General features: G+C 42.4%; 1 protein-coding gene across 3 annotated transcripts in view; it reads right to left on the bottom strand.

Annotated features, from left to right (window-relative positions):
- Positions 1-1,181: 1,181 nt before the first annotated feature.
- elfn2b (extracellular leucine-rich repeat and fibronectin type III domain containing 2b) overlaps positions 1,182-13,254 on the bottom strand; it is a 42,667-nt gene continuing 30,594 nt past the window's right edge. For all 3 annotated transcript variants that reach the window (XM_025064706.1, XM_025064705.1, XM_008329678.3), the window contains 2 exons: positions 4,363-5,063; positions 1,182-4,039 (listed from right to left, as the gene is read on the bottom strand). In XM_025064706.1, the coding sequence (XP_024920474.1) occupies positions 1,550-4,039; positions 4,363-4,701 (2,829 nt within the window). In that variant the 5' untranslated portion in view covers positions 4,702-5,063 and the 3' untranslated portion in view covers positions 1,182-1,549. The remainder of the gene's footprint in view (positions 4,040-4,362; positions 5,064-13,254) is intronic.

The following is a 13,254-nucleotide window of genomic DNA, read 5'->3' as shown; positions in this document are numbered from 1 at the left end:
GGGCAACCAAACCTTACACCAAGTCATTAATGTTACAATGTTGCAATGTTACCACAAGTGGGGGCAGTTTACCAAATTTGGAAGAAAACTATGCAAAACACAGTTTCAAGTAGCTGCACTGTGATTGGTCAATGCTGAAGTAACAATACTGATCTTGAATAAAAGTGAATAAGAGTCACAAATACAGCCAGCAGGAGGTGCTGTGACAACTCCAGAGAAATAAAGATTCCTTACCTATGGGGATTTTGCATGGTGGTCTTCTGGAATGTTCCGACACACCAATAAGGGTCCCATTTTGCAGCCAAGTTAGTGTTCACTTGGAGAGTGAATGTGGATCAAGAATATTTCAAAAAGAAAAGTGTCATTTAATGTGTATGTGGTAAAACATATAATTCACATTTTTAGGGTCACATCGTGTTTGTCAGATGACGATGGACACATTTAACTATGCAGCACTTGGGGTGAGCAGGGCGCATTTTGCAAAACTTTTTTTTTTTTTAAATCAAAACCAAAAGAATAGAGATGGATAAATTATACCCAGATTAGATGGAGATTAGATTACGGTTGTGTTGGAAAGAGGCACTACACAACAGATCTTAGAGTTTTGTAAACACATTGAATATTGGGAAACATTTGTACGTTTGTCCATGCCATTAGTAACCTAATATGTTTAGACTCTGACAACTGACAACTGGGCAAGATACTGACAACTACTAGTTCATGTCAGCTTGGTCATATACAGTGTAATCTGACGAGGCATGCCGACACCCACTGACACTAACCACTGTGTACCACACACTGCCACACAACCAGGAGGCAAAGGTGCAAGCAAACATGCCCGTCACAGGTTAAACTAATTCACTTTTGAAAAAACAACGAGTATTCAATATTCTTTTTTCCTTTTTTTTTTCCAGAACAGAACGCAGTTGGCAGTAAATAGAAACTTCCATGTTCCCTCTTTCCTGAGCCTTTTAGTGGAATTGTGACGCATTATTAGCAGCAAAAGAGTATTTAATTAATGATTTTCTTTCTTTTAAATTTCTTTTTTATATTATTAATATTATTAGGATCTACTTTTTTCTGTCAGTCTATTTTTGCGTCATGTAGTCACCCTTGTATGTCTCTTTATATATATATATATATATATATATATATATATATATATAAAAGAAATCCTGTGATTGACCATACATGACAGGATGGCACTAATAAAAATGGGTCATGACCAAATTTACAAAATAGAATAAATTAAAATACAGATTGGATGTAGAATTTGCTCCCTTTTGCTAAAAATAAACCCCACCAAACTACATCTGAATACTGGAGATATTGGGCTACAAAGAAGTATAAAATAAAAACATGATATTTACTCACAAATCCCAGGCACGGTTTTTACACTCCTTGTTCTTAGCACAAAATTCTATACACCTAGCATGCCAAGAGAACCCAAAGGCAAAATTTTTGTCGCACGTTTTCTCCCAGTGAACTTCGGAGGGTTTCACTTATCTTAACGTTTCATATCCAACAAGGCTTTGCTTTGGTCCTACAGTCATAGCTTCTGCTGTGCAGATACACCCTTCCAGTAATCAAGGATGTCATGCAAGTCTTCACCTTTGGCAAACTGCACCTTTTTTCTAAGGGCGTTCCCCGCCGTCACATAACAGGCCTCATCATGCTGACCCTTCTTGTACGGACGGAATCGCTCCCAGATCCGCAGTGAGCTCTCCGAAGAGTACTCTGGGCTGGAGGAGTAGCCAGAGTAAGTAGAATGGTGACGGGCAGGTGACAGCTGGGAGTAAGATGCCGCATCCCTGCGTGAGCGGGTCAGAGGCTTGAGGAATGAAACCCTCTGGGATGGGGAGCCCTTGCGTGAGCCTTCATAGTAGAGAGCTGGGACAGAGTGGCGGTGCTCCGAGCAGTGGTAGTCCTGCTGCGCCTCACAATGCTGCTGCTGCTGCTGCTGCTGCTGCTGCTGTTGTTGATGATAGTGGTGTGGGTTCTGGCTGTCCTGGTGCTGGGCACCAACACCACCACTGTCGCAACCACCACCACCCCCTCCACCACAGCTCCCGCTGCCTACCAGTGGCAGCCTCTCTAGGGGCTCCCCACAGCCCAAGGGACTAGCCCTGTCCTGGAACTGCTGCTGATTACAGGCATCCGGGCTCCTCGGCTCGGGAATGTCCAGGCTGTACACCCTGGCTCCTCCTCGATCCCTGTCCCGATCCATGGAACCACACGATGTGGTGCTGCACTGCTTCTTGACAGCGTTAACCATAACAACAGCTGCATCTGCGCTCATCTGACGCTGTATAGGCCGTACAGCATTGGCCGGTGGAGGGGGCCTGTAAGGAGGAGTGACGACAAAACCACCACCACTGATGCCGGGGCGCTCAGCAAGAGGGGCATTCAAGGTAGGAAGAGGAGGTGGAGGAGGTATTTTGTTAGGAGCAAGGACTTGGCCGGTCTCTACCACTTGGGAAAGAGGAATAAGCCCACGGGTAAGGGAGGATCCACTGTTGGGGGGAGGAGAGGTGGGGTTAGAGGAGGCCGTGTTGTCATTCGACACACCTGAAGCAGCAACTGCTGCATCTAGTTTCAGGGCATCAATGCAGTTGTTAATGATCTGGTTAACCTTGTCTACCTCCATTGCAATGGTGGAGATCTCTGAGGCAGATCCATGTCCATCATCGTCATCCGAGTCATCCCCCATATCGATATCATCATCACCTTTCAACTGAATCCCTCTTAATGCACCGTAGCCCCCGTCTCCCATCCCTCCAGGTCTGACGTCCATGTAGTTTCCTTTGCTTGCCGCTCTGGCCTCTGAAAACGCAGTGGCCAGCTTTTCCACTTGTGGGATGGAGATAAGTCTAGAAGAGCTGGTGTTGGCTGAGTGCAACATTCCAGAGCTGGAGGATGTGGACAGAGGAAGTTTGGCTCCATGATGATGCTGATACTGGTGATGTTCTCGTGACTGCTCCTGAAGCTTGTGCACCGCAGACGGATCATTTGCCACTGCTGCCGCAACCTCAGGTCCATAGCGCATCTCCAGAATGGTTTTTTTGACGCAGATGGATTTCTTTTTCTCATCATGTACCCGTTTCTTTCGCAGACAATAGTAGACAAAGCCTAAAATGATCAGCATTCCAAAAAGGCAGCCCACGATGGTCATAATGTAATGGGTGGTGGTGGAAGTTGGCGGTATGTCATCTTGATTTTTAGCCGGCGTAGAAAACTGGATGCAGGTGTGATTGTAGCGTTGAGAGGTGCGGACAGATACAACACAGAAGGTGTAATTATTGTGTGGTTTGAGTGGGGTGACTGTGACCACCTCTTTCTTAATTTTCAAGGTCTTAACATCCGACACATACGTGTTGTTGTACTGGCTCAGAATATACATTTTGCTAAAAGGGTTTGGAATATGTACAAGTAAGGACGCTGACGACGAGGTGACACGCTGGACCTTGATGCTTGGAACAAGGGGGGCAGTAGATGATGAAGAGGTGACAGGCTGGTGGTATGGCCCCGCACCACCAAACATCTCTGGTCCAACTCCAGAAGGACCCTCCAGATCTGGAGGGAGAGATGTCATTCCAGGAATCATCACACCGTCTCGGCAGCGATGATACAAGATGTTTTTGGCATTGCGACCGGCGTGGCCAGAGGAGATGGGGCTCAGTAACGGGTAGCCAAACATTTCCTTTGGTGTCTCACACTGCAGGCGGTCGTAGGTGTGAGTGACATTATTGAAGGATTCCAGCCAGGTTAGGAAACTATAAAGATCACATCCACAGTGGAATGGATTTGCTGCCAGTTCACACACCATTAACCGCATTAAAACAGTAAATGTGGCCGGATCAATGCGAGCGAGTTTGTTTGATGACAGATCAATGCTGCTGAGATTTGGGCACTCCCAGAATGCATTGCTCGCAATTACCTCAATGAGGTTGTGCTGGAGGAAGAGACATTGTAGGCGCCCGAGCCCTCTCATCATACCCTCGGTTAAGTTGGTCAACTTGTTGTAGCCCAGCTGTAAAACCTGCGGCAAACATGGAAGAAATTGCATGTCAAAAGTTCTACAGTGTCATGTGATGCACCAATAGGTATCAAAACTGTAGAATAATAAGTAATAATAAGTATACACATATACATACCTATACACCATCAAAACTGTAGAATAACCCAAATAAAACACAAGTATACACATATACATACCTATACACAAACATACTGTACACACATAGGTATACACATATATATACTGTATATACACACACACATATGTATGTACATATCTATATAAATATATGTGCACATTCAACTCCATACATATATAAATATATGTGCACATTCAACTCTCACCTGTAGGTTGGCTTGTCCTGCAAAGGCTCCATCCTCGATGTAGTTGATATCGTTCTTAGTGAGGTTGAGGTCGGTCAGGTTAGTGAAACGGTACATGGAGCTAAAGAGCACGGCCTTCAGTTTGTTCTCGTTCAGTCTCAAGTCATGGACCGTGTTGTTGATGTGCTGGGGGATGGTTTCATATGGTGGCTGGTTCTGGCTGCAGATAGCCAGCCACACATATCCTTTGTCCCCTTCAATGAGCCAACAGTCCCCGTTCACCATGTTAGGCATGGGGGCAAAAAAGAACAGGATGGAAGGGAAAATCAGGAGAACAGAGGTGGAAGAAGCACCCTGCATGTTGCCAGTGAGAAAAAAGTTGCAAAAAAGAAAAAAACAGGGAGTTGTAATTACAAAGAAAAGTAGGCGCAGGCAGGTAGGGGGAGTTTTGAAAAAAAGAAAGGAAAGCAACACAGGTTGCTACTATGGGTGAACAAAGTTCTAAAGTTGAGTAGGTTTGAGGTCAGGTACAGGAAGGTCAGGGAGGGTGAGGGATTCACAGTGCTAGTCACACAGCTCTGTGGGTGTCATTTTGATTAACAGGGAACCCACATTATGCCATTTCTTGTTGAGCTGTGATATAAAGTAGTTTGTCTCATACTCTCACTGTGTCTTCAGCTCTGATCGACTGGAGGGTCTGGTCCTCCAGAAATACAGGGAATCTGTCGGAGAATAAAGAAGTAGCAACTTCAGTACTTGGTACAAATAAATTTGTATATATATGCCTCTATAAATAAATAAAAAAAAAACCTGGAATAACCCAACCCAGCTGAAATGACAGCCTTAGGTACCAAGTAATTAGAAATGGAACCATTCTACACTCACGTAGAATGGTTCCATTTCTAATTAATGGTATAATATAGGATGTCCTTCAAGAAGACAAAAAAGGTGTCTTCTATGTACATATATACATATATATATAGTATATATGTATACACATATATACTATATATATATATATATATATGTATATATATATATATATATATATACACACACATCCTGTACATGCATGTGTACACAGACACATATGTCTGTGATTGGCACATAAAAACCAGTGTAAATCTCTGGCCATCTCTGACTCATCCACCTCTGGACTTTCCTTGTTTTGTTATGACACCGTTCTACCAAATCTCACACACTCCATCCCATCTGTATGGTACTTTAATACCAGTCAAGTGTTTACATAAGGAGAGGATTAGCTGCCTGTTGCATCATGACGGGAATTGTCCTCTTGCCAGTTTAGCAGCTGGAGAAATAACACAAGTGCAAGCACACACACACACAAACGTGTACCATCACAGGCAGATGAAGGCTTAGACTTTCTCTCTCACACACACGTGCACACACACACACATTAGACTCATAAACAGACAGACAGGTCTGTGTTAATGTTGTACTTTGAGCTGAAAACTGATGCCACGTTCTCATCATCTCCCAGTGTCCTTTGTTCTCTCAACTGCTATCATTCCACTTCGCTAACAATGTTCAACAGATTCAGGAGAGCGATATTAGAAAAATTCATGCTAACACTTGTGATTTATTTTCACAAAATGTATGTGCTAAAATCACGCTGAACACAGCCAATACTGAAGTTTGTCACTGGTAGAGCAGTGCCAACCATCACTTCAACTTTTGTTTTTTCACAGATTAAATACTTTGCACAATAGCTCAACCAACACACACACACACCACACACACAAACACACGCCAGCTCTTACAAGACAATACAGAACAGTGTTTACCGATTTAGATCAGTCGTTGTCATTTCTGAACAAATCGGATGAGAGTAATGAACCCGACTGATCAGTGATATAAAAATAAATATTCTCTTTCTTAAGCAGCAACAAAGTAAGCTTCAAAGTAAGCAAGTTCAGCAAGCACCAGAAAAATCAAATATATATATAAGAGAAACCACTCTTTTTTTGTTTAAACATCTAAGGACCCAGATAATTATCATGTGACCCAAACAGGGGCCCCGACCTCAAGGTTGAGAAACTCATTTACCATATTTTAAGTCTGCAATCGTTTCTAAACTGGTTCTGTACTTCGACAATGGCCAGCAGTCGAGGTTGTTTCCCACTTTTTTCCAGCGCTCTGAGAGGAACCCTGTGCTTTAGAAAACTGTGCTCTGAGAGGAACTCTGTGCTTTAGAAAACTGCTCCATTAGTTTTCCATTAGTATCTGCTCCTTCGTTGTTATCCTTCATTTCGCTGCTTGACCACTGTTTTGACCATCTTTTTTCTTGTAACAATACTCGTCCATTTGCATTCAGATTACCACAGGCAGCTGGGTCACATCCCTGTGACTTTCCTCTGTACTCTCTTTTGAAAAGAGTCGGACAAATAGTACTGTGTAAGAATGACAGTACACACAGTGTGAAAGAGTAAGTGCCTTCTCACACCAGAACCCAGTGTGACTATTATATATTCTGTTGTTAAAAACAAAACCCAGAGCATCTCATTAAGACGAGTGCACCAACCTGATCCCTGCTGCTGCTGCTGATGTAAAGTACTGTGTTCAAGTTAAATATAGTAGAAAAACACAAGTGTTAACAACAGCTTCTGGTGAAAGCTGTTTATTTTAGAATCATTACCGTGTCGTCAGCTCTCACATTGGTCACACTATTAATAAACTGTCTTCGCTTATTCATGATACACACACACACACGCTCACACACACACGCTGTCAGTCACACAAAAACAAACAAAAAACATTCAAAATGACAGCCAAGATCGTAGACTCTAACAGTGACAGGAAGTGTTCTCTAGCGTAACAACCCAGACTCCGACTCAGATCAAACTCAAACTTATTTTCACCAGGCGCCACATCAGCAAAACAGTTCTCTAGAAGGGCCGGTTCTAAATGGTAGACTGTATAGATCAGGGGTTCCTAACCCCCGGTCCGCGGACCAGTACTAGTCAAAAGGTCATTTGGTACTGGGCCGCAGTGGGACACAGTAAAAAATGTACTTCATTTTTTTGCCAATTTACTGCATTAAAATTTTTTTAATTTCTTAGGTTAAGAAACTAATGTACTTCATTTTTTTGCCAATTTATTGCATTAATTTTTTTTTAATTAAGAAACGCCGCTGCATGGACTTTACTAAATGGGCCACAGGCCAGACAAAATAGTTTGGTGGGCCGTATTTGGCCCCCGGGCCTTGAGTTTGACACGTACGATCTAATTGGAACACTAGGCATCCCAGGAAAGACGTGGGAAACATGGATCTTAATTTTCTCACTCCAGCGTCTACCACTTCCTTCTACACAAAGATCATTGAACGCATTTCCTCCTTTTTTTCTCCCCCATTCAAACTCCCCCTCTGTCCATTCCTGCAGACGAGTACGTACAGTAGGTCTGAAGACCAAGATATTGAAGACTCAAGATTACATGTGTTTTCTGATGAGGCAGTTTGCCGTAAATGTAGTTTGCGGTCATTTAAAATACCTTTAAAAGCGTTTCTCCATCAGCTGTGTCTAACTCGAACGCGTTCTCGTCTCATTTACCATTCAGTGCCCACGGATGCAGCACCGCCTTACACTCCATTGTTCTCTCTCTCCTCACAGTTGCCTCCTTCTGTCTCTTTCACATGAGACATGATCTCATTTGATGCTCCACATAGTGACACCCAGAGGGTTCACATGTGGGAGGCAGGAACACAGTATTCTGAAGCTGTGCGTGTTTAGGGAAATGATTACATAATTAGAGACAGGGAACATAAAGAACGGCTGTTTTTACAGGAAAGACGATCACATGTTACACCAGGTACTATATACCTGCCAACATTCACATATTTGAACCCTTTTTAGAGCTCCAAATAAGGTGTACACCAGGGGTGCCCAATACGAAGATCAGGAGTAAAGTTCAAAAAGTAACAACTGTATATTATATATATAGACCAGCTGTGTGTTTACCAGCCCTGGTGTACACACACAGCCACAGCCACACACACACACAAACAAACAAAAGGTCACACTCACAGTCATTCCTGTTTGGACTTGAACCAGCAAAGCTCCCAAATGAGGTTCTGCCTCATTAAGAGCAGATTCTGGCCTCCATTAGCAGCACCGCTTCTACCGATGTCAATAACAACAACCAGAAATATAGATATAACAAGAACACCGTGGCTTAGAGTAAAACCAACACTACAACAGTTCACATCCATCACACTTTTTTTTCCTCTAACAATTCTAACAATTCCCGTGTTACAATGATAATAAAGGCTATTCTATTGTATTGTAAAAACAGGTGGGAGCTTATCAGGAGCAGGTCCAGGTCTGCAGCAGCTCCATGAAGAGATCTGGATGACTTTATATCATGTTTGGTTTTATTATTGATCTTCATGTTGCCTTGTACAGACACCTCTGATGGACAGGGCCAATTAGGACTAACGATGAGCGAGTGCCGTGTTGTTGGTATTCTCGTCCAATCAGCATGTCCCCTCTGCTTCATTAGGCACACTGAGAAAAACAACTCCTCCCAGAATCTTGTTAGCATTTAATGTACATCAGCTGCGACAGGAGTCGGACACCGTCCATACATTGTCTTCTTGAGACGTGACGTTTGGAGACAAGAGTTAAATTTATTTGCTTGGACCCAGTGATGACTTTTTATGCCTCCAATGCTGTCGTCTTGAGTTGTGTCGCCTGTGAATTATTACGTACATTAGCACAGACTGGAGTGTCATGTGAGGACAAAGCAGATTAATACACGTGGAGGCGCCTGGTGAGTTTGCGCCGCGCCTTTCATTGAATTTGTGCCCACAGTCTGTCACTAATTATCATCCTGCTCACCTCAAACAGGAGCTGTTTCTGTTTTGTGAGGGTGAAGAAGAGTCTTACAGATTCATTAGAGAGCAAAATTAAAAATCTAATGACATATAAATGTCTATGTTGTGTACAGTTAGAGGTTAATCTGAATTAAAATGTTTATTAGATATTTTCCCAGGGAATGAATTTCGCTCTATATAAATAAATATGATACATAAAAAATTAAAACATTGCAAAAGGGGAAATGTATCATATCCAGAGAATGCTGCTCATTGTTTCTATCTGCAAATATTCCAGAGAATGTTGTGCTAGAATTAAATCCACAGGAGGAGCCACAGGAATTATTTAAAGAATTCTTCACAGGTCAGAAATACTACAATACAAGATGAAGTGGAAGAATTACATCATATAATTAATAATCTTTTTTTTTTTTTTTTTACTCCTGCAGTTTCCATGCAGATCCTCATGTTTCCCAGAACAGGATAAAGATCAGTTGTCATGAACTGGGCCTGTGGCAGAGACATCCTATTTGAAGAGAACTGCAGATATAGGGATAAAACCACACATGTTATTAATACTGTTATTTCTCATGCACGTGGTGTGTGTGATTAGCTGCAGAGCGAAGGTTAATCCGCTCAACATGGCAACTGATCCTACAACCTGTCTTTATTTATATTGGTACCATGTCATGGCCATGACACCTGCTTTTATTTATACAGCCAACCTTGGTCACCGTGGCAACAGTTAAGTGGACTGCTGGACTGTCCATCTGATGACTCAGGGATTTACCATGAAGCTGTCAGTCACACAAACCCCTGCTCTCCATAGTTATGGCCATAAATCTCTGGCGTGTTCTGGTTTGTCCAATAAAAACCTAAAGATGTTTACGTCTGCAACGTAGAAGCTGGCCAGATAAGTGTGAAAAAACATTTTCTTTTTTTTTTTTTATTATTGCTCATTTCCAAGTTCAAGTCTAAAGTCTTTTCACTCAAGCAGGGCTTCTAATTCCTGCACACGTTTCGCAGAAGCCGTAGCACGAACGGCTGGAATAATCTTCCCCGTTAATCAGACATTTCAAGGCTGGGAGGCCCCAGGTTTAGACAACCAATGACAGAAAAGCCTTGAGCAGCAGCAGCAGTAAAGCAGGCGAACGGAACAGGGATGTCAACAAGGACGCCTACATCCACAGGCGAGGAGGAAGCCTAATTAGCAAAGTAGCCCAGCACCATGTGCCCTCCAAACACAGTTTATGTGTAACATCGGAGATTCCTTCTAACTATGTACAACGGTGTCACACATGGAGAGACTTTTAGGAGCCTCCCACTGAAACTTTGAAAAAAGTTGCGGGGAAAAAAATCTTTGAAGCAGATGACTGATCCTTCATCACCGTCATGCTCTCACCAAAACGCAATTAAATCAGTCGAGTTTGGACAAGAGTCTGACCAGTTACAGTTTCAAGTTTGGAAGCAGATGTGCTCGGAGCTCTGTGAACGAGAGGAACTTTTTAAACCAGACCACGCAGATGCATACACTCTCGACTTCAACTGCTACAAAAAGCCCTCAGACAGCATGCCTTCATTTACTAGGGATGTCCAGTATTGTCGATATTGTCCAATATCAACCGTTCTGATATCTGCAGACGTTTTTTCCCCAAACTGAGTTAAACATCTTAAGAACCAGAAACCCAGGCTTTGCATTGTTGGGTTTTCAATAGTTTTTACAGATATTTCATAATTATGTTAATATCGGGCCGACTTTGACACAGGATCGTCCTGTGAGGCCTGGAACAGCTGTATTTTGTGAAATACTACAGTACTAACCAACTTTAGTGCTTGCCTCGTGAACTTTTGCATTTATCCCCAAGAGTCTGGACAAAGTCATTTCTGTGCCTGGTTTCCCTTTTTTTTTTTTTGCTCAAACAGAACAAAAACTGTAAGAATATATATAATGATGTGTGAGAAGAAGAGACGACCGTAGAGGAGATATAAAAAAAAAAAGCTGAGACAATGGTAAAGTACACGGTTGTATTTTATCTTTTTTCATACTACAAAAAAAGCAGTTCATATAGAATCACCTCGAATGCACCGTGTCATCATGATCAGATTCAAAACTTTGGCTGAGTGAGGTAGGAGTACGAGCAGCGAGCGTGAGACCGAGGACAGACAGCAGTGAAGTGTTTGATCTCCTCCTCAGATCTATAATTCATGGACGCCTTAAGAACATCTTTTCAACCTCTCTCCTCGTGTTTCTTTCTTTTTTTCTTTTACTCTCCCCTCCTTCTCTCCTGACCTCCCGTGTGTTTGTTTCTACATCTGTCTGAACATTCAGACCACTGTCATTTGCAGCTGCTCATGCAAGACATCGTATCCATTTCCCGACGGCCTCTGAGGAGAAGGTGACGCAACTGAGCGTGACAGAAAAGAAAGTGATGACTGGAAACTAATGGAGCGAAGCTCAACCTTAGCCTTTCAATTGTCCAGTAAATTACTAGTAATAACATTGCGTCCTTTTTTTTTCCAGCAGAATGTCTAACAGAAAATCTTTGTACCTCTTCACACCAGTGAAAAGATGTCGTCAAAATGACAGAGGTTCTTATGTGGAAACTGCTGGATTAGGGCGAGAAGAGAAGAAAAAAGATGGAAATTTGATGGATGGTGTCTTCATCAGAGAGAGACGAGAACAGGGACGAGAAGAAGAAGGAGAGAAAGAGAAAAGAAGGAAGGGAATAGAAGAAGAATGAGTCCAGGGAGCAACACACCACAGCCAACCAGGTGGGATTCAAACCTGCGATGGTCTGAACTCCAGTCCTCAGGCTGCTGGATGGTTACAGGGCAGATAAAGGTTTTATTTTGCTTTTAATTCCAAGTATCATCGACATCAACTTAAGTTTCAGAACCGTAAAAAAAGCATTTTTTAGACAAAGGGTTGGTCTGGTGGCGGTGGAGTGTCTGGGTGTGGGACTGGATAAAAACGGTACCGACACTAATTTTCCATCCTCTGACTCATTAAATATACTCCTCAAATCCCATTTTTTCAAAAATTAATTCCTCGACATGTTTACCTTCAAACTGTCTCCGAGACATTAAAGTCTCATCACGTCGGAGCTGAGGACGCGGCAGACGAGTTTACTTTAGAAACAAACGCAGCGATCCAACAGAGTCAGGTAATTAAAGTAATCACACTGACAGTGATGTCCTGTGTCTGACAGACACTGATGTTGTTAAAAATACCAATAATTCTTGGAATTAATTCACCCTGAAACCAAACAAACAGTATTTTACCTCCAACGATTTATTCACTATTCTATTACTGAACGTGTCAGTTTTTGACAAGTAAAAAATTGACAGAAATTATTTTTGTTTTTTTACTCAGAAAACTAGGCAGAAATGCAGTACTCATGCAGTACTCATGCAGTACTCACGTCTGTCAACCAGTGTAGAGTACATCACGCCAACACCTTTCATATACTAGTCTATATAATGATATAATATACTATAAGCTAAGTGCATACTGTTTATTTGAAGTAATGCTCAGTGTCCAGGCGTCGATACTTCACCACCACATTAACATCCTTCACTATATCCAGTTTATTGATTTTTTTTTCCCTTCTGTGAGAAGGATTTTTATGTACAGGAATTTCATGATATCGTTGTTTTCCTACGAGAGCTGACAGACATCACTATTATTATACGTATTACGTATGTCGAATCTGACATTATTTCTAATCAAACTCTCACTCAGAGGGGACCTGGAAATGTCCCCGGGTGTCTGCGCAACTGTTTTATGTCCCCACAAGAATAGCTCGACCAGAAAGACAAACAGAGTCTCGGGTAAAAACCAGATCTACTTCACATTAAGACGACTAGTTTTATAGAATGTTTCCAAAAAGGTCAGATAAAAAAAATCTTCACTGACACTGACTGAAGCTCCTGGCCAAAGCAGTCATCCTGCCCCCCCCCCCCCCCCCCCATAGCTCGACCAGAAAGACAAACATCCTCCCGCATCCTCTATCAGTTCATCTGTTTTCTCCCGCTCTATTCATTTGCACCACCGCTGTCATAGCAACAATGAATCAACGCTA

This window comes from Cynoglossus semilaevis, chromosome 17, assembly GCF_000523025.1.
Source record: "Cynoglossus semilaevis isolate Cse_v1.0 chromosome 17, Cse_v1.0, whole genome shotgun sequence".
In the NCBI taxonomy this organism is placed as follows: domain Eukaryota; kingdom Metazoa; phylum Chordata; class Actinopteri; order Pleuronectiformes; family Cynoglossidae; genus Cynoglossus; species Cynoglossus semilaevis.
The sequence above is the reverse complement of the archived record's forward strand: the minus strand, read 5'-3'. Positions and strand labels throughout refer to the sequence as shown.